The sequence below is a fragment of the Nelumbo nucifera genome, chromosome 1 (genome assembly GCF_055504915.1).
Source record: "Nelumbo nucifera cultivar China Antique chromosome 1, China Antique-T2T, whole genome shotgun sequence".
Lineage (NCBI taxonomy): Eukaryota > Viridiplantae > Streptophyta > Magnoliopsida > Proteales > Nelumbonaceae > Nelumbo > Nelumbo nucifera.
In genome coordinates, this window is record NC_142649.1 from 35,930,184 (window position 1) to 35,956,793 (window position 26,610).

The following is a 26,610-nucleotide window of genomic DNA, read 5'->3' on the forward strand; positions in this document are numbered from 1 at the left end:
TCGGGCACTCAACGCCGTGACCATTAAGGATAGATTTCCTATCCCAACTGTTGACGATATGCTAGATGAACTATATGGAACCTCCTTTTTTACCAAACTTGATTTACGATCCGGATATCACCAGGTACGGATCCACCCATTGGACATTCATAAAATGGCATTTCGCACACACAATGGTCACTATGAGTATTTGGTTATGCCTTTTGGCCTGTGTAATGCACCTTCCACATTTCAGGCTATTATGAATTCTGTCTTCCGACCCTATCTCCGTAAATTTGTGCTAGTTTTCTTTGATGATATTCTTATCTATAGTCCCGACTGGAACATGCATCTTGAACATGTTCGAACAGCTTTTGAGGTTTTAAGGCATCACCAATTTTTTATCAAATTTAGTAAATGCATATCCGGCCAGCTAGAGGTGGAGTATCTGGGACACATTGTCACTTCCCACAGGGTCAAGGTAGACCAAGGGAAAATTGAGGCTATGCTTAAGTGGCCTCAACCCACTCATATTACTAGCTTGCGTGGCTTCTTAGGCCTTACAGGGTATTACAGGAAGTTCGTTCGCAACTATGGGATTATAACTCGACCCCTTACCAATCTTCTCAAGAAGGGTGAATTTAGATGGACCACCGAAGCCCAAGAAGCATTTATAGCCTTAAAAAAGGCAATGACCACAACTCCCACACTGGCAATGCCTAATTTTGAGGAGACCTTCACCATTGAGTCAGATGCTTCCGACGCAGGTATTGGAGCAGTATTGATGCAATAGGGACGACCCATTGCATTCATGAGCCGAGCTCTAGGCGTCAACAAGCAAAGCTAGTCCACATATGCCAAAGAAATGCTTGCCATTGTTCAGGCAATACGGACATGGCGACCTTACCTGTTGGGCCGCAAGTTTTATGTCCAGACCGATCAGTGCAGCCTCAAGTATCTATTAGAGCAGCACATTGGAACACCAGAACAACAGAAATGGGTATCCAAATTGCTCAGGTACGACTATGGAATCATCTACAAGCCTGGACGAGAAAACTCTGCTACAGATGCACTTTCGAGAGTCTTGGGCAGTCCCAGCCTTAATACTCTCTATATGCCTCAAACATCTCTATGGGACACCATCAAGAAAGAGGCCAGCACACACCCCTACATGATCTGCATCAGCAAGCTGGCAACGGAGAATCCTGGAGCTCCCTACACACGGAAAAATGGACTGGTATGTTACAAAAACCGCGTCATGATCCCTCCTTAGTCCCACCTCGTTCCTATACTCTTACAGGAGTTCCATGACTCCCCCTATGGTGGACATTCTGGGGTACTACACACATACAAGCGTATGGCACAACAATTCTATTGGCCCAACATGTACAAAGATATTCAACAATATGTAGCTTCTTGCACCATTTGCCAAAAAAATAAGGTAGACACTCTATCACCGGCAGGACTTTTACAGCCATTACCTGTCCCCTGCCAAGTATGGGACGACATTACCATGGACTTCATAGAAGGACTATCACCCTCCAAAGGCAAAACCACTATTTTTGTGGTAGTAGACCGTCTCACTAAATCAGCTCATTTCCTGACCTTGTCGCACCCCTATACGGCGAAGATAGTAGCTGAAAAGTTTGTAGTAGAAGGCATTGTGAAGTTGCACGGTATGCCCAAGATGATAGTTAGTGACAGAGACCCTATCTTCATCAGCCACTTTTGGAGGGAGTTCTTTAAGATGTCTGGTACCAAATTGCAGATGAGCTCCGCTTATCACCCCCAGACTGATGGACAGCCAGAAGTGGTCAACCGTTGTCTAGAGCAGTATCTTCGTTGCTTTGTTTTTCAGCAACCTTAGAAGTGGAGCTCCTTCCTGCCATGGGCCGAATTTTGGTATAACACCACCTATCATTCCTCTATCGGAGTGACCCCCTTTCAAGCACTATATGGAAGACCTCCACCTTGTATTCCAAATTACCAAGGTGGAACATCCTCAGTAGAAGTAGATCAAGCCATGCTCTCTCGCGATGCCATTTTGCAGCAACTCAAAGTAAACTTACATGCGGCCATTAACCGCATGACCCAAATGGCTAACGCTAAAAGAAGAGATGTCGAGTTCCAAGTGGGCGATCTGGTCTTTCTCAAGCTCCACTCATACTGACAGCAGACGGTTCATAGGCGGGCCTATCACAAACTGTCTAGTCACTATTATGGGTCGTACCTAGTAGAGGAACGAATAGGCAAGGTAGCCTATAAACTGCAACTTCCCGAGGACTCGTGCATCCATCCAGTTTTCCATGTCTCCCTACTCAAAAAACAAGTGGGCGACACCACTGCCACTAACACCGACTTACCACCCATAAACGAGGAGGGAGAACTCATCACCAAACCAGTAGCCATTCTGGATAACCGCTGGGTGAAGAAAGGATCCACTTTCGTGGAGGAAAGTCTCGTCCAGTGGAAGAACCTTCCTAGCGAAGATGCCACTTGGGAGAATTCCCAAGAGTTGCGCAAGAAGTATCTCAATCTGGACCTTGAGGACAAGGTCCATCTTTAGGATGGGGGCAATGATGGCCCGAGAAGATCGAACAGGGTACCCACGCGTAACCCAAGGTACGTGGACTAATAATGCGCATGCATGGCCCATGCAAAGCCAGCCCATCATGCATGGCCCATGCAACGGCCCAGTAGAGAAGGATTCGGTCAAGCCACAAGAATCGGTCAAGTAGTTAGTTGTCGATTGTTAGCTAGTCTTAAGCATGTTGTTAGCTGGTCTTAAGCAAGATTGAGTCAAATAAGTTATTTGTTATTTCTGTTAAGTTGTTAGCATGAGAAGGCATAGGGATAGGCCATATAGTTAGAAGGCTAATCCCTTACTTTAAGGCTATTTCAGTGGTAGGAAGTTAAGAATTTTATGTATTTAAACACCACCCCACCACATGGATGGGGCAGTTGAAAGTTAATAAACCTCTTGTGGTCTATTCTCGTCCTAATACTCTATCTCTCTCTAGCTTTGACTGAGACCTATCACCCTCTTGCCCATGTTTCATCACCGCAGTAGCAGCGGCGTACTTCTCTCCCTCCCTCTCTTCCTCTCTTTGTCCCTTTCGTTCTCTCTCTCCCCCCATTCTCAATCATCCATAGCAATTCGTCAATGGAGAATTAAGTAGAACATTCGATAATTCATGGTTAAGCTTTAGTGGTTTAGGGCTAGGGGCGACTCTCAAATCCATTCTTTTTGTGACTTATGTCGTTAAAGAGGTGTCTTATATGTCAAGGTGGATCATCTTTTACAGGGAACATCAAGTAGATCTGAGAGAAAAAGCATTTATAGTTTTCTACTCTTTGTTGATGACCCAAAGAATGCATAACATGAAAAACATGAGCAGGCTTGTGTAAGCCCCAAACTTGAAGAGGTGGAAACAAATCATGAAGGTTTCTTGGCACGGTGTTTCCTAGTCATCCATTTGATTGAGATCCTTCTCCAATCCTTTCCGTCTAGCTTCTTCATTCGAACCCTAGTTACAGTGATTCAAATTAAGTCTATCTGCAGCGGGCTGCACATATAGAAAAGAGATGAAACCGACGGTGAGAGGAGACAAAGGTGGAGAGAGAGAGAGAAAGAAAGAGAAGGAGAGGAGAGAGGAGAGAGGAGACAAAAGAGCAGAGAAATGGTAGAAGGAGAAGAGGAGGCCAAATGAGAAGAAATGAGGGAGGAGAAAGAGAAAGAAAGAGGGAAAGCAAAAGGAAGAAGAGTAGGGGAGGAAAGAGAGGAAGGGAAAATAGGGCAGAGATGCTGACGGTGACTGGTTTTTACCTCCTCTGATTCGTTCAATCAAAAGGGAAGAGAATGGAGAAAGAGAGAAATAAAAGACGAAGGAAGAAAAATGAGAGAAGGAGAAGAGAGGGGAAGAAGAAGAAAAGGAGGGAGAGATCGGTGATGAGCTGGTTCATCACCTTGTTTCAGTTGGAGATAACAGAGTATGGAAAGAATACTACGAAGGAGTGAGAGAGAGAGAGAAATGGGGGTGATCGCTCGTCGGTAATGGTGATGGGTCTCCGCTGTGTTTGTTCCATCGAGAAGAATAAGACCCCCCCTCTGTTCGCAGCTTCGTGGAGAAGAAAACTGCTTTTTCCTACATTTTTATTAATTGAAACCGAATGGAGAAAGAAGGGGAGAGAGACGAGAGGCGGAGGGGGTGTCCGAGAATGGAAAGAGTGAGGGCGAAAAAAATTTATAGGTCACGTGGGGTCACATGTGCGTAGATTGTATGAGAGCATTAATGGATGTTAACGACAGGGGAGAATTAGTTAATCGTGAAAAACAATAAAAATAGTGTTAGTCAATTTTTAAACAGTAAGGATACACTTAGTCAATTAGCTATAGTTAAGTAAGATACACTTAGTCAATTAGCTTAGTTTTCTCTCTTTGTCACTGAACAATAGAGGCGGCGACAAACCTACCCTCTCTCTCTTTTCTTCCCTTTTCTTCTACTCCTTCTCGTACCTACGACCATCCCTATTCATCATCTTCTCCAAAAACACAAAACTCCCAACGGCGATACTCTCTCAGCATTTTCACACTACTCCAGTGTGAATCTCAACCATTGCTCGGTTCCATTTTCTTCCCGCATTAGCTCTCTTCTCCTTTCCATCATTCAAGGTTTTTTGTAAACAATCAATGAAAGCTCTCTTCTCAGTCCTCATTTCTGGTTAACAAGAAACGTTAATGGTAGCGGAAATATGGCTACTTCATCATCTCTTTCCCTTTTGAAGGAGATTTGCAGCTAAGGGGATCGTCCTCTCTCATCAAACTTCCAACTGCAGTCACTATTCCCATCGGAAGAAAGATGTATTGAAATCATGATAAACTCGGACCTCTTCTACTTCATTGTTTATGTGTATACCTAAATCGCACTAGACGAGTCTAGTACACATCTTGATCATTGTCACCAAGAGCTAATACAAGCCAAAATCTGACTAGGTTAACTATGCAATCATCCTCTTAACATTTCCCATTGTTATTTTCCTTCTAAGTTCCTCTTCCTCGTTTCCTGTTTCTATTCTTCTCTTTTTTTTTTTTCTTTTGTATATTTTTGACATAAGATGGATAGGATCTGAAAAGGCGGTTGAAGTTGGTGATGAGATAGTCGTCGAACCAACTTCTACAAAGGGCCCATAGAAACCCATATTTTATTTCTCACACGGTGTTAACCTTTGTTTTTATTTTTTTATTTCTGAATTGCATGCTCTGTTTTTATTTTTTTCCCTCTACTTTGTTTTGCGACAAAGATCCCCCTTGTTCTATGTCCGTGAGACAAAGACCCCTTCTGCTAAGACTTTTGTTAAAATCCGCCGTTACATTATGAACAACAGTGGCAGTAGCTGTTGCAGTGGCAGCGGACTTCGGAAGGAGTTCGTTGATTCACTCTTGCCCTGCAATCCCAATAAATGATCCGGATGTAAAGAAAATTAAGGAGAGCAAGGGAGTGAAGATCCTGAGGCCAGACTCGGCTCTTGGTATTGCAAGCAGTGGTGGATTTGGTGAGCCTGGTGCTGTGGCGGCAATTTGGATGCCCATGTTGTGGGTAGCAAACTTCAAAAGGAGGGACACCAGAATTAATCCCACGATGTTATGCAATACTGTTTTTGGTTCTTCCAAACACTGGTGGTAGAGTTTGGACTTGCCATGAATTGGAGATAGTGGAGATGGTTGCTGATCAGGTGGCTGTTGCTCTATCCCATGCTGCAGTTCTGGAAGAGTCTCAGCTCATGAGAGACAAACTAGCAGAGCAGAACCAGGCACTGCAACAGGTTAGGGAGAAAATATTTATCTTGGGACTGCTGTCTGTAATACGGCATGAGAATCTGAGCAGTGAGCAGCATTGTACTCTCAACCCTGATAAATGAACAAGGAAGCAGCTTGTCTTGCCAAGTGTCTATGTGCTTGTAAAGGTTTCTCTTTCACCATGGAGGTTGAGAACTCAGTGCCTGATCAGGTAATAGGAGATGAGAGAAGAATTTTTCAGGTGATATTGCATATGGTTGGGAATATTCTGAAGGAAATTTTCATGTGACATTGCAATTAAACATTTTATTTTCATTGATAAAAAATTGAATATTTTATTTTTAAAATTATTACGACCTTGAACAGGATATACCAAGCCATAAAATCTTTTATCTTAATATTCAATCGAAAAGCCATGTCTACTGATGGCAATTGGCCAATAAGGTTTGCCAAATTGTTATTTTTTTATATGTATTGCCAAATTATCTTCATTCTTATGGGATGTATTTGCTTGCATTGATAACTCTAATGTGTGGCTCATATTTGGTTATCTGCTTGGGCTTGGTTCATGCTTCTATTGATAACTCTAATGAAGTATATGTAAGTGATGGATATGTACATCAGTGAACAACTTGTATGCCTTGGTGATTAATTTTGCATCTTATATTTCACAATTTACTATCTTGATTTTGAAACCAATATGCAGATGATGAAAGGGAACATTTGGGTAATTCCAAACAATAAGGATTTTGCACAAAGCACGAGACCTTAAGTTTCAACTCCAACCATCTATAGGAGGAGGCATCTTTAAACCAGGTGGATCATCAGAGCAGCTACCTTCAGAATTCAGAGGCCTTCAAGTTATATTAGTTGATTATGATGACATCAATGGGGCTGTGAAACGAAAGCTCCTTGAGAAAAGCTCGGTTGTCAAGTTACTGTTGTTTCCTCTGGGTTTAAATGCCTTAGACTTGGGCTCTCTGGAACTTCATTTCACATCATTCTTTTGGACCTCAACGTGACCGAGATGGATGGCTTTTAAGTTGCATTTTAGTTTAGAGGTTATTTTAAATAATTTTTATTTTTCCATTAAGATTTGTTCAAACTGGTTGTACTTAGATATCCTACCCATGTATGACCCGGAACATGATACGATTTCTTCTATAATAAAGTTGGTTGATGTAATGATGTTTATGGGAATTTTTCACTTTTATTTTTTAAATGTTTCTTTTATTTACAAAAAATAATTTTATATTGGATTTTAGTTTTAGTTTATTTTGTTCTACTTTTACAGTTTAAACTTTTAATAGTTTTACTAGCATTAATCAATAATAATTATTTAAAAACTTACATTTAGTTAAATTAATTAATTAATTACTTCCATTTCATTACATTAAGTGATATTTATTAACTCTATAAATAATCTTTCTCAGTACATGATTTTAATCGTAATCTTGGTAATTGCCCGTGTTTAGCACGGGCGCCCCTCGCTAGTAGTTATTACAACGGTAATACAGGGATTGAAAAATACTGTAACGGCAGGCTTCAACACAAGGCTAACGGAATGTGGTTTTTGTCTTACGGTCATAATACAGGGGGTCTTTGTCACAGACCCTATAGTACAGGGGGTAGGGGTGATCAGCCAGGCCAGACCGGGCTTTGCACTTATGATAAGGGCTAAAGGTTAGGCCCGGGCCTGGCCCGGCCTGGGGTTCCGAGCTTGTAACATAAGCCTTAGCCCAGGTCTACACGGGCCCAGGCCGGGTTGGGCCTGATTTTGGGCTAATATCTTTCATATATAAAGCATTATATATCTATAACATTTTATATTAAATGACATAACATGCATATAAACTTTTATTTTATATACTATATAATATGGAATATTACATAAAATATAAATTATACATGTCATGTTATAATATTTATATATAAAATATATAATATAATGTAAAATAAGATGTATACATATGTATTATACACAAAATGTGTAAATTTAAATATATGAGGGCTGGGTTTGAAGTATTAAGCCCAAGCCCAACCCTAAAATTTGCGGGCCTGATATGGGCTTGGGCCTAGGCCGGGCCTAAACACAAAACCCAGGCCCAAGCCCAAAGTTTCCGGAATGGGCTTGTGTGGTCCAGGCCGGGCCAGGATGAAATGATCACCCCTAGGGGGTCTTTGTAATGTACCCAAAAAGAATACAAAATATAGCAAAAAAAATCTTTATGGTAATGGGTTCAAGTTCAACCCATGCGTTAGAGGGGCTAGTTTAGCAGTTAGAATATGCCAATAAGTGGGGAGAATTGCAGGGAAAGGGTATTTTAATCGAATAGTTGGTGCATAAACACAAATAGGATTTCAAAAAAAAAGTAATAGTAACAAATAAAAAATAATACTCAAATAAAAAAAATAGATAAAAAACATAATAATAAAAATAAAAATAGGGAGGTTTTTCTTTTGCGTTGGCATGTTATCGGGGTTTACTCTCTTTATTGTTAGTTTGTTTAAATAATTATGTCTGTGTTTACGCTTGTTTGTGATGTCATGTGGGTCTCACCTATTGGATCCGGGAGAGGAGTGCCTAACCTCTACCCTCTCCTATCCGAGTTTTACCTCGATTGATTAGCTAGTGCCTCTGGCTTTGGAGTCACTATTTAATAAAAATGAGTTTTGATGCGACTCTGAAAATCCATTCACCTCCACTTCCTAATCTGATAGGTGATGACTCCATTTCAACCTAAGTGAACCGTTTCTCGATACTCACACCAACTGTTGCAAGGATCACCGAAGATTGGCTAGCTTTTTTAATAAATAAAAAAAAAAAGAATACTGCAAGTGTAAGACCTGTTCGTCAACAATCAGATAAATAGATACCACCATTTCAACTCCTATTTATCCTTGAAATATAATTTACTGAAACTAAATGGGAAAGGAAAACAATGAAACCAGTTTTACCGCCTTTTAAGAGTTCTACACAACTTTCATGAACTGAGAAATATATGTGGGAAGTACCAACAACCTTGCATGTTTACTTGTTTTTAGTTGCTTAAAATGATGAATTATCATGGTAAAGTGGTCTGCTTACGTCACCATGACACTGACGAACCAAACTACTCAATAGAAAACATTAAGCTCTGTTTTGATCTTAAGGTAAAAGATAATGAACAATATTTTTTAAAAGATAATTTTAATATTTTAAAAGTTTTAAATTGCATAAATTTCACATGTCATCATGTGATGTTATATAAATAACTTTATTAGGGAGAGACATTTTGAAAGTTTGAGTCTGAATGGTCCATTTTAAATTTGTGGGAACTAATTGCCCGAGAGTTTAAAGTTGTGGGAACTAATAAAGTTTTCCCTTATATATACATATATGCATATGCATATTCCCTCCTCCAAAACCAAAAGCATCTCCGCCTGCGGCACTGGTCCGGTCGTCCGGGGGTTTTCCATCTTTCCCCCATTCTCTTCTGTATTGTCATTGTTCTTGTCAACGAGTGATTGTTTTTGTTCATTTTTATTTGTATCTTTTGCAGTGCATGGGGTTTTCCTAAGATCTTCGGAGTTTCTTATTCCTTTTTCCTTGCTTCACTTGAGTTACAAGAAAAATCTTACGCTTTTTAGTCTGCGAATTATAATTCTCAGTACTCGGTGGTAGGTATCACTAGCTCTGTTTCGCTTTACAAAATGACTGTTGGAGCTGGAATTTCCGTTGCTGATGGCAAGTTGATGGTTCTGGGTAACTGCATTCTGTCTGATGTTCATGAGAACATCGTCATCACTCCCGCTAGTGGTGAGGCATTGATCAATGGAGCTTTTATCGGTGTCACCTCTGATCATAGTGGAAGTCGTCGCGTCTTTCCTGTCGGCAAGCTTGAGTATGTTTTCCAATTTTTCTAAGTAAATTGTTCTATTGTTTATTTGATTTGCCCCTTCTGGTTCATGTATTTCTCTGTTCATAAGACAATGCTAGTATAACCCTTTTTTCTTTTCGTTCTTAATTTATAGGGGATTGCGTTTCATGTGTCTCTTCCGCTTCAAGCTATGGTGGATGACACAGAGGATGGGTTCTTCGGCCAAGGATATCCCATTTGAGACACAGTTTCTGATTGTCGAAGGACACGACGGGTCTTACTTCGGTGAAGGTGTAGACCAATCAGCGGCTTATATCGTTTTCTTACCTATTCTAGAGGGAGCCTTCAGAGCTGTTCTTCAAGGCAATGCAAATGACGAGTTGGAGATCTGTTTGGAAAGTGGTATGGCGGAGTAACATTTTGGATGGATTTTGACATCGTTGGTTCAAATATCACGAAGGTATTATATGTTTTTTCTTTCTGGTTTTAAGAGAAACACCGGTGCATGCAGGGGATCCTGCTGTTGATGGATTTGAGGGGAGTCGTTTGGTTTTCGTAGGAGCTGGATTAGATCCATTTGATGCCATAACGAATACTGTGAAGTAAGAAAGCTTATCCCCTTTGTTTTCCACAAAAAAAGCTTATTTATCCCTTGGACCATTTCATACCCTGAAATTTTATTTTTTATCTTGTCACTTCATCTTGCCTAATGTCATGATTTTATGTTGGAGGGAAGATTCAAATTACAAGAATCTGATCTCCCTCCCTTTTCCTTTTGGTTTGTCTTTATTAGTTTTACTTTTTTTCTCTTACAATCGTCTTAAAAACTTCTCGTCGTCACATTGCTTATCAAACAGATAGGAGTAGGGACAACAGGAGGAAGGCATAAACAATATTTACATGCATGTGAGTGGTTTGGAGTGATTTCCACACACGTGTGCCACACCAAATTTAATTTTAAACGTCTCCTTTCTCGTATTTGTCTCTTCGTTTTTGCCTCTATGTGTTTCCTCTAATAAGTGCACTATTTAAAGGATCTAAGAAAGGACACATTCGGGTGAATGAGAGCATTCTATAAATAGTGTTGATCGATCCAGCCATAGAACATACAATCACACAGCCCTCTGTCTTCGTCTTCTTTGAGCATTATCTTTAGTGGTTCGTAGAGGTTTGGTAAACGAATGCATGTCTACCAGAAACCTGTGGGTTGTTTTATCTTTGAGACTGATTTGCATTTACCTAACTGCACCATAGGGGGCAAATGCGGTTTTAAGGAGAGACCAAGTGGCACGATTCAACCCATTCTCATACTGCATTTCTTAGTTTCTCAATACCGGGTTTTGCAACATCACTGCACTTTGGGTTTGGAAAGTATTGACTGATAAGTTCCATTCTGCCTTTTTTATTATATTTTTACAACATTTTATCTTGAGGAACAGCTATAGATCTGGCTGTTGATAGAGTTTCTTCATTTTCCTTTTTCCTTGTTACATAGCTGAGAATTTTAAGACTTAGGACAAACGGGGGGGGGCTTGTTCATCAGTTCATGTAAACATGATTTAGATCGTGGACTTATCATATCTTAAACTTCTACAGAACTGTGGAGAAACACTTACAAACATTTTCTCATCGTGAAAAGAAGAAGGTATTTCTTTTATCTCACTACTTCAACCTATGTCCTTTTTGGTTAAAAGTTGTTCTTCACAAGGCTTGAACTATTAACCTGTATTTGAAAACAAAGCCAATGAGGCTAATGACTATTTCAACTTAAGAGGAACTGGTGGAACAGGATTTACATAGCCGATCCCATATAGTAGGGATAAGGCTTAGTTGAGTAGTTGAATTGGTGTAGCAGTTTTTTTTTGGTAGAAATTTGGAGAATCAGTTATGTATATATATTTTCTATTTTAGATGCCAGATATACTTAACTGGTTTGGCTGGTGTACATGGGACGCGTTCTATACGGATGTGACTGCAGAAGGAGTGAGACAAGGCTTAAAAAGGTAAAACTCGACTTGGCTGTATCTGATAAATATTTTTTTCCTGGTAAAGTGGAGTGATATATCCCTATCTTTTTGCAGCCTGGAGAAAGGTGGAACTCCCCCAAAGTTTGTCATAATTGATGATGGATGGCAAACAGTTGGTATGGATGCCACTGGGATCGCATCAGGTGTTCAAGATGCAGCAAAGTGAGCAGCTATCTCAGCATCCAGATTTTTTTTGCCATTTGTAGTTTTACATGCTAGCTTCATCTTGGTATCATCTTTTTGCTTTCAGTTTTGCTAACAGGTTAACCCATATCAAAGAAAATCACAAATTTCAGAAAAATGGCAAGGAGGGCCACAGAGAAAAAGACCCGGCAATGGGAATTGCTCACATTGTTACTGAAATCAAAGATAAGCATGCTTTAAAGTAAGCTTACCTTATTTAGTATTTTTCTTGTTTCGTATTTGTGTATTAGTTAGGGCCTTAGGGGCCATTGGTTGGTTTAATGGTAATTGAGTCTAAGGGCAGCCACTTTGTGCAGAAAAAAATGCCAAAGTTTAGGACTGTACCTGGTCTAATCCTCCCAAGACCCCAGATTGCTGAGACTAACATTGGGTAATGGTCCTTTTTCATTTGTATATTAGTTGAGTGACATATGCATTTGCGCGTGCAAGAAAAAAGAAAGATGAGTAGATTTGGGAGAGAAGAGATGGACTAAAATTTTTGTGACAGTGGTCATTTTGATGTGAAGCTAAGGGAAAATATCAGCTTTATATATTATTTATGTACTTGTTTGTTTATTTGAGGAAGGAGGGATTGTATCTAAGTTACTTTTCATCAAAAGCAGATTGTACTTCATTTAATTATCCTATCCTACTGTTTCTTTAATCAATGTGTTATTTTATAGAGAAAATTTTCTGACCACATGTTCATCTGTTCATCTTCCTTCCAATCTTTCCGTCCAGATATGTTTATGTGTGGCATGCGATAACTGGGTATTGGGGTGGTGTTAAGCCTGGTGTTGCAGAAATGGAACACTATGAATCGAAGATGTCATACCCCATTTCATCTCCTGGGGTTCAGTCCAATGAGCCATGTCAAGCTCTGAACAGCATTGCTCTTAATGGCCTAGGTCTTGTGAACCCTGAGAAAGTTTTCAACTTCTACAGTGAACTACACTCGTATCTTGCATCAGCTGGCATTGATGGAGTCAAAGTAGATGTTCAGAACATACTTGAGACTCTAGGAGCTGGCCATGGAGGGAGAGTGAAACTTGCTAGGAAGTACCATCAAGCATTAGAGGCTTCAATTGCTAGAAACTTCCAGGACAATGGAATTATATCTTGTATGAGTCACAATACAGATGGTTTATACAGGTACTTGCAGCTCTCATATTTGTTTTCAGTGTTTTCATCATCTAATTTTAATATCCAGGAAAAAATGTAGAATGTACATCTAGAATTTTGATATGGTAATGTGTTTTTTATATAGCTCAAAGCGCACAGCTGTGATAAGAGCATCAGATGATTTCTGGCCAAGAGATCCAGCATCACATACGATTCATATTGCTTCTGTTGCCTACAACAGCATTTTCCTTGGGGAATTCATGCAACCTGATTGGGATATGTTCCATGTAAGCTTAAAAGTTACCATTTTATGATCATATAGACTTTCAATGGCATAAGTTGCTGAATAGTAACTTGTTTTTAACAAGTGTTGTTGGATAATAAACTTTGAGAATCATGTTCTGATCAGAGCCTCCATCCCATGGCTGAATACCATGGAGCAGCTCGTGCAGTTGGAGGATGTGCTATTTATGTCAGGTTTGTAACTTCATAGGTCTGTGTTCTGGTTGTTGACAATGTGAAGGAATAGTTTTTCATGTTGGTACCCATTTCATGCAGTGACAAACCTGGACATCATGACTTCAACTTATTAAAGAAGCTTGTACTTCCTGATGGATCCATACTGCGGGCCAAACTTCCAGGAAGACCTACAAGGGATTGCTTGTTTTCAGACCCTGCCAGAGATGGAAGGAGGTAGGAAGTGTCTTACTTACACAGATAGACACATGCACATGTATTCATCCACAGCTTACATATGGAATCTGAATGATTCTGATTAACTCACCATTGCTGCCATACAGCCTCCTTAAGATATGGAATCTGAACGATTTCTCTGGAGTTATGGGAGTTTTCAACTGCCAAGGAGCAGGATGGTGTATGGTTGGAAAGAAGAATCTAATCCATGATGAACAACCTGGGACAATCACTGGGGTTATCCATTCAAATGATGTTGAGTACCTACCAAAAATTGCTGAAGATGGATGGAATGGAGATGCTGTCATTTATTCTCATTTGGGTGGTATGAACTGCTTGCTAAACTTACATATTGCATCTCTGTCATATTATGCTCTTTAATATATAGGATTGCTAAAAATTTTGATAATAAGTCAACTTCTATAAATTAGAAGCTGGTCAAAGACTTCAAGTTGTAGAAACATGTAACATTTATATTTGGTTCTATATTAATTCTGTTCTTGTGCCATTGCAGGAGAGGTTATTTATCTTCCAAAAAATTCTTCTTTGCCAGTTACTTTAAAATCCCGTGAATATGAAGTCCTTACAGTGGTCCCTGTTAAGGAACTCTCCAACAGACGACTTTTTGCTCCTATTGGACTAATCCAGATGTTTAACACTGGAGGAGCCATCAAGGATTTGAGATATGAATCTGAGAGAAGCTCAACAATTGATATGAAAGTACGAGGATGTGGCATATTTTGTTGCTATTCATCTGTTCAGCCTAGGAGGATAACTGCTGATACAGAGGAAGTAGAGTTTACATATGATGGAGGCTCCGGTTTGGTAGGCATTGTCCTGAGAATCCCAAACGAAGAGCTATATCAGTGGCACGTAACCATAGAGCTCTAAATGGTTCTATCATCCGGTTTTTAGGGGAGTCGATGTATCCAATTTTAGTCCAATATCTCTTGCTTAACCTCAAGAGTTGCTTAAATGGACATGAGTTTGCAATATGTTTTGTAGTGCATGGAAATGAATGGTATGAGCAATCTATGTGGATTGTCTTTCCTTGTTTTAGTAAAGGTGTATGTTTGCACCTATTCATGAGTATAGGGGATGGGCTACCCCTCTTGTGTAGTCCCATGAACCGCAAAAAATAAAAAGCAAAAAAAAAAAAAAAAGAAAAGGCTCTCTCTCTCTCTCCATCTATATAGCAAATTGGTCCACGTTACCTTGTTTCTCCTTGCTCCATTACCTTTATCCTGCATTCTCCTTGACTCTCTCCTCTCCCCCTCCCACTATTCTCAATTTGCCACTTCAACACCTATTTTCTTCGTTCCTCTCTCTCCCCTAACTCATGTCTCTCACTTTCTATAACAACCTAACTTCTCTCCTTAATTTGTTTCATGCGTCTCTGTTTTTATTTAATGGCAAAACTACCTCCACTCGAGTTTATCATCTTCTTCCATTCGGAACCCTACAACAAGGCAGCGGCGGCATTTAGTTGCAGGTCCACGGGCGACATTTGATTGCAGGTCCACCGGCGATGTTACCATGCTCTTCACATTGCCGTGTTCGATTTTATAGAAAATAAAGAAAAACAAAAGGTTTGTGGAATTTGCAAGCTCCCTTGTCGCGGGATGTAATTGTGGTAAGAGAAACAGGGAGGGCATGTCGAACGTCGTATTGAACGGATTGGCTGGAGACGGAGGAGGCATCATTGCTCAGATAATCATATATCCTCTCCAAACCGTAATTTCTATTTCTTCCTCTCACCTTTCCCTTTCTCACTGTTGTGTTCCTTTGGGGACGTATGTATGTTTTTCCCCAAATGTATTACATTTGAGCGTGTGGTTTCAGGTAAACACGCGCTAGCAAACAGAAAGGGTTGCCAAGAAAGGGCTTCTCCCTCATTGCGATGGTGCCTCATCTCCTTCCAATCGTCTCCCAAGCGGTACTGTAATGGAAATCCTTTAGGTATTCACCCACTCCTCTCTCTCTATTTTACTATTTGATTCCTACTTGAAATTATGAGCTTCATTCTCTAACTCCCCTTTATTCGCTTCATTCTTTGACTCCTCTCTCTCTCTGTTTTTCATCTTTTCCATATTCACCATCGAGTTTACCGAGGAAGGGATCCTGTGATGCATTGCTTCTTATTTCTCCCCTTATGGGTCTATCCCGAATTAAGTTAAAATGGTGAACTATAGGAAATATAGGAAATGTTGAAACCGTTTCAGAACGTTGTGAGAGAGATTTGAAAACATTTAAGAAACAAAGTTTGGAAGCCATGAAGGTTGTTAATTGGAAGTCTTTCTATTGTCCAATCTAAGTTCCCGTGATTTTAATAGATCCGGTGAAGAAAATGATAGGGAGAGGGAGAGATCTAAGTGGAGGGTAAAATTGTCATTTGTGTTAATATAAACACTAATGGGAAAAGTAGCTTATTAAACATCCCCACTCCAATAAGTATTTAAAAATATAATAAGTGATTTGAAAAGTGGATTACCAAACAACCTTAAGGGTTGTTAAAATAAGTACTTTTAACAAGTACTTGATCATCAAACAGGGCCTTAAGAATCCATCATATGGATGATCAAATCATGTTATATGGCTGGGTGAAATTTTAAAATTTTTTTAACCTTTTTAGGAACTAATTTCCTAGTAAATTTGAAAATTGAATTTTTAGGATTGATCTTGCACTGATCCAAACCAGATTTGAAACCTAAGAGAAGGGAGATTATAGTTGATACAGATATCACAAATTGCATATCTCAATGTGGTAGTTCACGCCCAATATTAGTCCCAAAACCGTCCAACTGAAAATGGTGTAGTGTATAGGAGAAATTGATTCAACAACTCTAATTTCAGTAAATCTACTATCCAACTACTATCCAACTGGATTGGATCTTGTGGGATGAGTGAATTTGATATTCTTCAACGTTTTTCTTTCAAAAACTAGAAGAAAAATTGATCAAAATCAATTCTTGAAAAGTTTTGGTCATGATAGGGTTTCTGGGAGAAGAGAGAAGAGAGAGTAAGAGAGTGAAAAAAAACAAGTTCTATTTGCCTTCTTTCTCTTAACCCCCTTATATGGAGCACTCTCCTAATCTGATTAGGAGATTATCCAAACATAATTTGGATCTGAACTCTTTTAAGAGAAAAGCATTATCCTCTTAAGATGATAGGTGCTCTATACCCAGAACCATGCCCAGTTTTGACCCAAATCACATGAGTTGTCATGTGACAGTTAAGGTTTGAAGTATCGGAAATGTAAGGTGTATCGGAAAGATAATTTTAAGAGACATATCGGGATACGCTTTGGATACGTGTGGATACGGATGAAAAATCAAGATATGCATAAATATGTTAAAAAATTCAAATAAATCCTAAAAAATATATTAATAATGATAGTTACAAGTTTTACATGATTGTAAATAAGTTATTTAAAAGTAAAAAAAAAAAACTGTAATTTAATGGTCTATATAAAATTCAAGATATCAGGACAAACTTAGTAACTATTGACAAATGATGGAATAACTAAAATGTGAAAAAACAAAAGAAAACTAAAATGTATATTGATATACATTATTTTAAAATAATCAATATAATTTATCTTAATATTTATTAATACATAAATTTTAATAATTAATTCTAACATTTATTGATAAGCATACACTAAGAGAAAGAGAAAATTTACTTACTAATAAAAATGCATAAACCTATAGCAAGCAAATGGGCGTGGCTTAGTGGTGAACCTCTAGTTGTTAAAGCCTATTGGCTAAGGTTCGAATCATGTTATTGATAAGTTCGTAGTTTTATACTAACAAAACAAATTTAATGAGAAAGAGGGTTATTAATTAACGAAATTAATGAGAAGAGAATTCTAATTAAGCGCTAAAATTGAAATTCAAATTTAAAATTATGCATTAAGTACATGAGTAATTAACTAATTAATAAAAGAAATTTCACTTAAATATAGGAGTAAATACAAAATTAATGAGAGGTAATTTGGCCCTAAATATAATTTAATGAGATTAATGAGAGAAAAGGGGACTTGCAAAAGTTTGAACCTTAGTGACAGCTTAACTAATCATATTTGTAATGAGCTTTAAGCCCATTTTCTTTAAAGGTTCACATCCCCAAGTGTTGCATGGCCACTTTGGGCCTAATATTGTATGGCGTGGGACCACACAAAGGTCTCACACAAGTCCATGAGAGTTCGGCCCCACCTATGAAAGAGGCCAAGCCGAATTCGAATTCGAAATCGGTTCAAATTCGAATAATTCAAATGATGCAAATAGTCGAATTCAAATATATGCTTTGTACCGATTAAGTAATCAAATCGAATTCGAATACATGTTGATTCGATTCAATAATTATCTGAATTCGATTATTATAATAATATATTACAAAAGAAAGATACATGTCTTAAAAGTTAGAACCTCAGTCAAGTGTCTTTAACTTTTTATATTATATTTTATTATATACTCTTATTTTAATATGAAAAATAAAAAAATAACTAATTGCTTCTACCATGATAAGACCACTCGGTTTAGACTTATTTTCATTAGTTGATAGGTGATAAAAGTGCATTAATTACTTCAACCTGCTTGGTCTCATCTCCCCCCATTTCCCTCCCTTGTATCTCTCATTTTTTCATTCCCCTACATTGACTTCCTCCTCGACGTTTGGTTTTTCTGATTTTCATGGAAGAGATTAAAAAAAAGAATAACGCATATTGAAAGCAAAGATCATGTATCAATGAAGCAAAAGAGAGTTTCACAATAAATGAATAGCACAGTTGTAGTTATCATCCATTTGTTTTATGGTAGACGAAAAAAATGTTGCAGTCTCTCCCTCTCTTGCTTTCTCCATGTTCTTTGTCCATCTTCTCCGTTGTTTGTTCCAAATTTTATTAGGTTTTTTGTTTTTCTTTTCTATTTTTCCTTTATTCATTCGCCTTCTTCATTTACAAAAACAATGTATATCCTTTGTTCATTTAAAGAAAACAAGCTGAGACTTTCTCCATAATTCATTCAAAGGGAACAAGAGGGTTCATTCTTGGATTTCAAGAATTAGGATGCAATCCATCGATTTCGAATTAATCGAATATTCGATTATTCGATTATCTAGTCAAATTCCAATTCAGTTTTTAATTTTTAATATCCGTCAAATTTGAATTTGAATTCGAATAGTCAGTTTTATAATCGAATTCGAATTCAAATATGACGTGATTTGACTTGAATTCGCTCCGTTTATAGGCCTAGTTCAGAGCAGTAAATCCCTAAGCCAATCAACATGGGCTCAGTCTGGGCCCAATATTTACACCTAAATGATTATTGGATTTAGCCACCTTATGAAGACCCAAGGATAGTGGACTTAAGTGAGATAAAGCCCATAAGGTAATCAACCCGGTAATGCTCTCTCATACTTAACCTTTCAGTCCATAATGATCAAAACACTGTTCGACAGGGATAAACCTCTCCCTTGGCTGCAAGGTGCAGTGCAACATTCTCTGCTCAGATGGATCCTAGGATTAAAACTTTTTTCATTATATAGAAGTATATAACATATAAATACATTTTTGCAAAAATAGATTTCAAATAAAGTTGAAATCCACTGCTAGCAGTTTAGGTTTCCACCAAAGAGTGTAAACCCTAATATTCACTTTATCTGAAAAAGAGACCAATCCTATCACTATATATATAACAAAGTGGTTCATGTCACCTTGCTTCTCCTTGCTCCATTAACCCAATCCTTCATTCTCCTTGACTTTCTCCTCTCCCCCTTCCCACTACTCCCAATTTTCCATCTCAACACTCTCTCTCTTCATTCCTCTCCCTTACCATTGGGTTCTCTCTCTCACCCAACTCATGTCTCTCACTTTCTATAACAACCTAACTTCTCTCCTTAATTAGTTTAGTATATGTTTTTATCCTCTCATTCACTTCTATCTCTAATTCCCCTCTATTCTCTCCACTTTCCCATAAAAATAGGGCAATAATTTATTAAGGTTTGGTTTTCCAAATCAAACAATATTTATATCTATAGACATGATTTCAAGCAAAGGGGAATAAGGGGAATTCAATGTTTCCTATATATTCATGACATCTTCCATTATTGTTAAATAATTTATTCTTAAATAATAATCTATTGTTAAATAATCCATTAGTTATGAAAAAATATTCTCAAAACTATTTAAGTAATAATCCATTATTATTATTCAACTAAATAATTATTAAAAATTTAGGAAAAATAAATTAGAAAATTAATTAATTAGAAATTGTTTCATAATTATTTAAATAATAAACCGTTATTATTGTTTCAATAAATAATTATTAAATAATTTAGGAAAATTATTAAGTCTACTGGCAACGATCTAGACCACTTGGTTGACTTCGATTATACTTGGTTTTACATTAATTAACAAAAAATGGTTTACTTTTAATTAAAAATGATGTAATTTACCATAATTACATTAATTTATGTTAATTACATTTACTTTGATTAATAGTAAATAATTTAGGCTTATAAGTAGATAATTTATATTAATTTATAGTTATTGTAAATAATTAATTTTCTATGCATTACTACTAATCAATAGAAATTTCAATAATTTTTTGGAAATTGTCAAAAAATATTATAATTTATTGTTATTTAATTTACTATTACTTAATTAGTTATAGAAAATTATTAGAATTGTAGGGATGACAATTTTTCCTATAAAACTGGGGCCCTACCCTGCCTCGCCCCAAATAGGGCAAGTTTTCTCAAATCTTAAATGGGGATGAGGTAGAAACGAAGTGGGGACATGGAAAATATTTTTGCCCCAAATTAGGGATGGGACTTGCATATAATTCCCTAAACCCGATGGTAAATTAGTAAAATACTCTTAGATTTAATATTAATTTTTAAAATATCTCTAAGTTTTCCTATACTCTTATAATCCTAAGATCCCATAATTTCATTTATAAAAGACCCCCAAATTATCATAATCCAGTTCCTAAAATACCCCCAAATTCCCATAATCCTATTTATAAAATATTCATAAATTAGATTTTTTGAGGTGGTTGTCTTATGGTGGGGAAAATTTGGGGATTCCCCATCCTCGATGGGGAATGGGTGCCCCGCCCCACTACTGGGGTCGGGGCAGGGATGGAATAGAGTGTCTTAACGTATAGGGGCGAGGGGCAAGGAGGGTGCCCCATCCCGTGCATCGCACGGGCCCCTGTTAGTTATGAATATAGCAAGGCAACTATCAAGCTCCCTTATTAGTAATCACAGTTCCCAAGGCTTAATTGTGTGATGTTTTTTTTTTCTGCACCTCAGTAAGTTTGAAATTATTTTAGAAGTAATAATGCACCTTGGTTTTTTGTTCTTCTAGGGCCTTGACTGATATACTATGAACTGTTAAACCATATAGGGTGAAGCAAACATGGTATTACACAACGTGTAGCATGCTTATTTTGGTATTGCCATATAAAAATATGTTTTTGTATGGTAGAAATTCTTAAAAAGGTATAATTGATGAAAAAAAATTGAAGTGGTTTCATTAAAAGCTTGAATACAAAGTGCTTGTACGACAATATGTATGATTTTATCTATCCATTCAAGGACATCATCTAACAACTTTTAGGTTGAACTGTTCTTTGAAATCTAATCAGAGTCTGTTTGGCCTAGTGTTTTAAAAACTGATCCAGAGTTCAAACCATTTTGCCTCTAGGTCGTGGGTCACTGGTTTGATTGGTTGTGTTGGATAGGTTAGACCATGCCATGTCAATCATACGGAAATTCAAATATATGTGTGTGTACATTATTTATTTTATCAATAAATAATGTATAATTATGTTTTATATGAAATATTTTATTTTTAATATATGTTTTTTGGTTCAATTTTAATTTTTATTTGGAAAAAATATTAAAAAATACAATTTCAGGCCAAAATGGGTTTTTTTTTTGAAAAATAATGAGGCAAGGTGCCTATGGCCCCTTGGGACACATAGATCTCAAAAAGTTACCAAAAAAAAATCACCTTAATCGAACATCAATGTGCAAAGTTATAGCCACCTGAAATTTATAGACAAGATTAGTATGCAATCCGTGACCTAATCATCCGATCGAACAGGTGAACAAGTCAATCGTCCGTATAGTTGGGGTGTGGTAATGCAATAAGGGACGACCTCCTTGAAGGATGAAGATGGTACAAGTTCAGAGTTAAGGATGTGAGGGATGGATCTAGTTTATCCAAGAGGAAAGTTGGAGGATTTAGTTAGAAGATTCTGGGGCCAAATGACTCGTCCCTTGTGATTTGTGTCTCCCCTTATTATAGGGAGATCTCGAGGCTATAAAGAGAAGCGGCAAAAAGAGGACTTTTCTCTTCGCGGGTTTTCCCATGGCCACTTGTTAGAGGTAGGATCATTGAACGGTGACGCGTTTAGGCAACTTGGCAATCATCCTTAAAACAAATCATCGCAGTTTGTCGCGACCACATGAAGTGTAGGTCAACTACAAAAGGGTGTTTCAATGCTCATCGCAAGTTATGAATGATATTTTATACTCATCGGTGTCCGCGACTCACATTCCCTCCATAGAATGCTTTTGTATTGTTACAAAGGCATACCGCACATTTTGATAGCCTGAACATTGGTCATTGTTATGGTTTTTACAAATGTTTCACTTTATGTAACTGTTGTGATTATCATGAATGAGATTTCTTCGTATGGCTCTTATTCATGGTTATTGATAAGCAGATCTTACGGCTTTATCTTCTTACCTTGCAATGTATCTTCCTAAATAGGATATTGAGGGTGAAGGAGTTGACTACCTCATCGCGAGTCCTGGACTTGTGGATATCACAAGACCCTGGTGATTCTATGTTTTATTGAAATCAAAATTGAAATTGGGCTTCCCTTGTTATGGATACATCACCCGGCAGCGCACTGCGGCGCAATCATAGGCAGCAGCACACACAGCGGGCCGCCCAATAGCACGCACCGCCTGACAGCGTCGCACAACAGGCCGGCAGCGCACAGCATGTACTGCCCGATAGCACGCTGCACGCACACGCCCGGCACCGCACGGCAATGGCACCATGGCGCGCAGCACGCACCGCACGCACCGCGCACACGCCGACACCGCGCGGCAGTGGCACCATGAGCCGCGCGCACGCACCCAGCAGCAGCAGCAAAGCGGGGCCCACACGACAGCTCATAGGGGTGGGCCCACCCTTATCTGGACATGTCAACTCGCCGCCAGCTTAATCTTATCCCTCATCCCTTATCCCTATCTTATCCCTTATCCTTATCTTATCCCTTATCCCTTATCTTATTTTATCTTTTTAAGTAAGAGTTATGAGTTTTAGTTTGAGTAGGAAATTAGGAGTTTTAGTTTGAGTTGGATTACCCTAGCCTAGCCGAATCTAATAAGGAATTCTCTTCTGTAATCTCCTATTTAAGAAGCTACGAATTGAAATAAAGCATTCAGTTTTCTAGTCAAGAAACGAGTGAGGAGAGTTTGGGTGGTCTCTTGGACAAATCACCCCAAGGGAGAGTTCGGGTGGTCTCTTGGACAAATCACCCACTAGATAGGCAAAATAGGGTCTGTGCGCAATGCCAAAGGCAAGGGAAGATCAGGGGTTCCTGTCGTGGAACGACCTGTGACGCGATCCTATGCTCGGGCCCATAACATTTTGGTATCAGAGCCTACCGTCATGGGGGAACAGGAGCCGCTGTCTTCTAGGCTCCACGAGCTAGACCATAGGCTCGCCGAAACCTGTTTGGAAGTTCGTGAGGTCAAGGATGATGTTCGGGAGTTGCGACGCCTACTGGAAGTGTTCATCTCCAACAACGAAAGAAGCTCTAAGGGAACTGCCACCACCAACACCCGCTGTTTGGACGGGGCGGAGACGTCCAGCGAACAGCAGATCGCTGCCCCAACAGCCGCTGTTATTCCCAAGTACAGCCAGCTGGAATTTCCATCCTACAACGGCACTGGAGACCCACTGGGATGGTTGCACCACTGCGAACAGTTCTTCTGCAACCAACGCATCGATGACAAGGACAAGATCAGCTTGGCCGCGTTCCACCTAACCGAAAAAGCGCAGCTCTGGTTCAACCGAGTGGAGCAGGAGGAACCAGATCTTAGTTGGGGGCAGTTCAAATCGTACTGCCTCCTTCGGTTCGGACCCCCACTAACAAACAACCCCTTGGGGGAACTCATTAATCTCAAGCAGATCGGTACCGTAGCAGAGTATCAGCAGCAGTTCCAGACCCTTCTTGCCAGGGCCTCTTCAATACACCCAGACCAGCAGGTGGATATGTTCACAGCTGGTCTAGCCGAACCCCTGAGAGTTAATGTAGAGATGTAGAGCCCGCCTAACCTGGTCACGGCAATGAATTTAGCCCGAGCCTTCGAGCACAAACTGCAGATTAGCTGAGGGCCGTTCAGCATGGGATGCCCAGCAGCGGCTTGGACAAACCCGAAGCCTACTAGAGGAGGGTCTTCGCTGGCAGCCAACAGGGAACCACTTGGAATGGCACCATATCCAGCAGCCAGCCCAGAACGGAAGCCACAGACTAGCACCAATTCCAGATCAGCATCCAGTGTGGGGAGCAGCGGCGGTACACCCCCTATCAAGCACTTGTCAAGGGCTGAGATGGCAGAACGCAGGGGTGAAGGGCAATGTTTTAATTGCGATGAACTCTACTCGGCAGGGCACATGTGCAAGAGACTTTTCTACCTCCTGGTGAAACAAGAGGAAGATGAGGATGAACCCCCTCCATGGGAACCCGATCCAGGAGGGCAAAGCCACCCAGGATTCCTTTGAGGGTGTTTCAACACCCAATTCGAGCTTGGGGACAAGCTCGTAGTCCGGGAGGGGTGTGATGTTATGGACACACCACCCGGCAGCGCACTGCGGCGCAGTCATAGGCAGTAGTGCACACAGTGGGCCGCCCAGCAGCACGCACCGCCCGGCAGCGCGCAGCACGTACCGCCCGACAACGCGCTGCACGCACACGCCCGGCACCGCACGGCAGTGGCACCATGGCGCGTAGCACGCACCACCAGGCAGCAGCGCGCACCGCACGCACTGCACGGCAGCAGCACTGCGTGCATGCACCGCGCGGCAGTGGCACCATGGGCCGCGCGCACTGACCCAGCAGCAGTAGTAGAGCGGGGCCCACACGACAGCTCATAGGGGTGGGCCCACCCTTATCTGGACACGTCAACTCACCGCCAGCTTAATCTTATCCCTCATCCCTTATCCCTTATCTTATTTTATCTTCTTAAGTAAGAGTTATGAGTTTTAGTTTGAGTAGGAAATTAGGAGTTTTAGTTTGAGTTGGATTACCCTAGCCTAGCTGAATCCAACAAGGAATTCTCTTCTGTAATTTCCTATTTAAGGAGCTACGAATTGAAATAAACATTCCGTTTTCTAGTTAAGAAACGAGTGAGGAGAGTTTGGGTGGTCTCTTGGACAAATCACCCCAAGGGAGAGTTCGGGTGGTCTCTTGGACAAATCACCCACTAGATAGGCAAAATAGGGTCTGTGCGCAAGACCAAAGGCAAGGGAAGATCAGGGGTTCCTGCTGTGGAACGACCCGTGGCACGATCCTTCGCTCGGGCCCATAACATCCCCATTTTGGTATTAACATTTTTTCTTGTGATGTTTTGTAAATCCTTCAAGTCATGTATGGAGTGTTGGCGGTGTATATAGAGTGGGATGAAGGTGTGAAAGCGCTCTGTTCTCCATATTATGTAATTTGATATCCCATGTGTGTTAATTAGCCCCTCTGCTTCTTCATAGAAGTACTTCTATCAAGAAGTAACAAATGCCATAGAAAAGTATTAGGTTGTTGTCCCCCTATACATTGGGTAGGTGGAGAGTGAGTGCCTTTTGCCGAAATATGTTTTGTAAGGGTTACAAGTGATTGTTTCATGGTTGGGGCTGCCTTAGTTAGGGGAGCAACTTGGACGGGCCCAGCCCGAGCCCGAACTAGCCTAACTCGGAATTTTTTATGGGCTAGGCTTAGATTTTCGGTCCTTAGACTGGGCTTGGTTCCAAGAGTTGAGTTTTTTAATTTTTCGGGCCGAGCTCGGGCCTAGTCCTTAGGTAGCTCGAACCCGGCCCGAGCCCGACCCAGTTATATACATTTATATATATATATATATATATGTGTGTGTGTGTATATTTATAAATGCTGCATACATATTTACATATATATACATATATATTTGTATAAATATTTTGCATACATATTTACATACATACATAAATATATGAATATATATTTGCATAAATACATTTATATATCTATAATTTTAGAGTGAGTTCATTAACCAACCCGAGCCCAAGCATAAATCTAACGTGAATGTATCAAATTACATGCCCACCTTTTTAGGGGTATTTTTATAATTCTGCTTTTAAAGAACTATCAATTGGATTATGATCTCAAGTGTCAGAGTTCTCATTTCAACCATCGTGTGGTGCTTCCCAATATCTCAGCGCGTGTAGTGTAACGTTAGAAGGAAAAAGTTGGATGGTATCCCCCTACTTCGCCTCTCTATAATCGGTAATGCAGGAATCGTTTGCTTTCGGTCTGTTCTCAGCATTTCATCTTCTCCTATTCTCGAATCTATATTCCATCCTAGGGCTTTGAGTTTCTAAAAGAGCAAATGGTGCCTCGTAAACAAAAGAAATGTGTCCAAGAAGTTTTCCCATTCCTGTCCTACGTTCGAACTGTGGATACGTATGATGATGTAGAGGCGTCCGATCTCGGCAAGGATTTATGGCCGCCTGTTCCAGTTTCTTTAGGGAATGATGATACATATGATGATGTAGAGGGGAATAAGCTCCTATGTCTTCATTGGAGACAAAAGCGAAATGTTGCTTATCGCTGTAGAGCCAAAGATGAAGATCGACAAGGGATCGATGAGCTACACCTCGTGGGCTACGTGGAGAATC

The 26,610-nt window shown here is 39.6% G+C and overlaps 1 protein-coding gene across 1 annotated transcript; it reads left to right on the forward strand.

Moving 5' to 3' along the window:
* The first annotated feature begins 9,176 nt into the window (after positions 1-9,176).
* LOC104608278 (seed imbibition 1) lies at positions 9,177-14,725 on the forward strand. The gene is made up of 14 exons (XM_010274214.3): positions 9,177-9,254; positions 9,441-9,660; positions 9,791-10,038; positions 10,148-10,238; positions 11,233-11,281; positions 11,548-11,639; positions 11,718-11,825; positions 11,914-12,048; positions 12,588-12,998; positions 13,114-13,255; positions 13,378-13,445; positions 13,527-13,661; positions 13,769-13,986; positions 14,176-14,725. Exons 2-14 carry the CDS (start codon positions 9,470-9,472, stop codon positions 14,550-14,552), a joined length of 2,265 nt encoding a protein of 754 aa, XP_010272516.1. The 5' UTR covers positions 9,177-9,254; positions 9,441-9,469; the 3' UTR covers positions 14,553-14,725.
* Positions 14,726-26,610: the final 11,885 nt, after the last annotated feature.

Bases quoted from the DNA above. Each gene is read 5' to 3' on its own strand.
- LOC104608278 (XM_010274214.3), top strand. From the start codon at position 9,470: ATGACTGTTGGAGCTGGAATTTCCGTTGCTGATGGCAAGTTGATGGTT. The intron at 10,039-10,147 runs GTATGGCGGAGT...CGGTGCATGCAG, and splicing joins GGAGATCTGTTTGGAAAGTG to GGGATCCTGCTGTTGATGGA. The intron at 12,999-13,113 runs GTACTTGCAGCT...TTTTTTATATAG, and splicing joins AATACAGATGGTTTATACAG to CTCAAAGCGCACAGCTGTGA.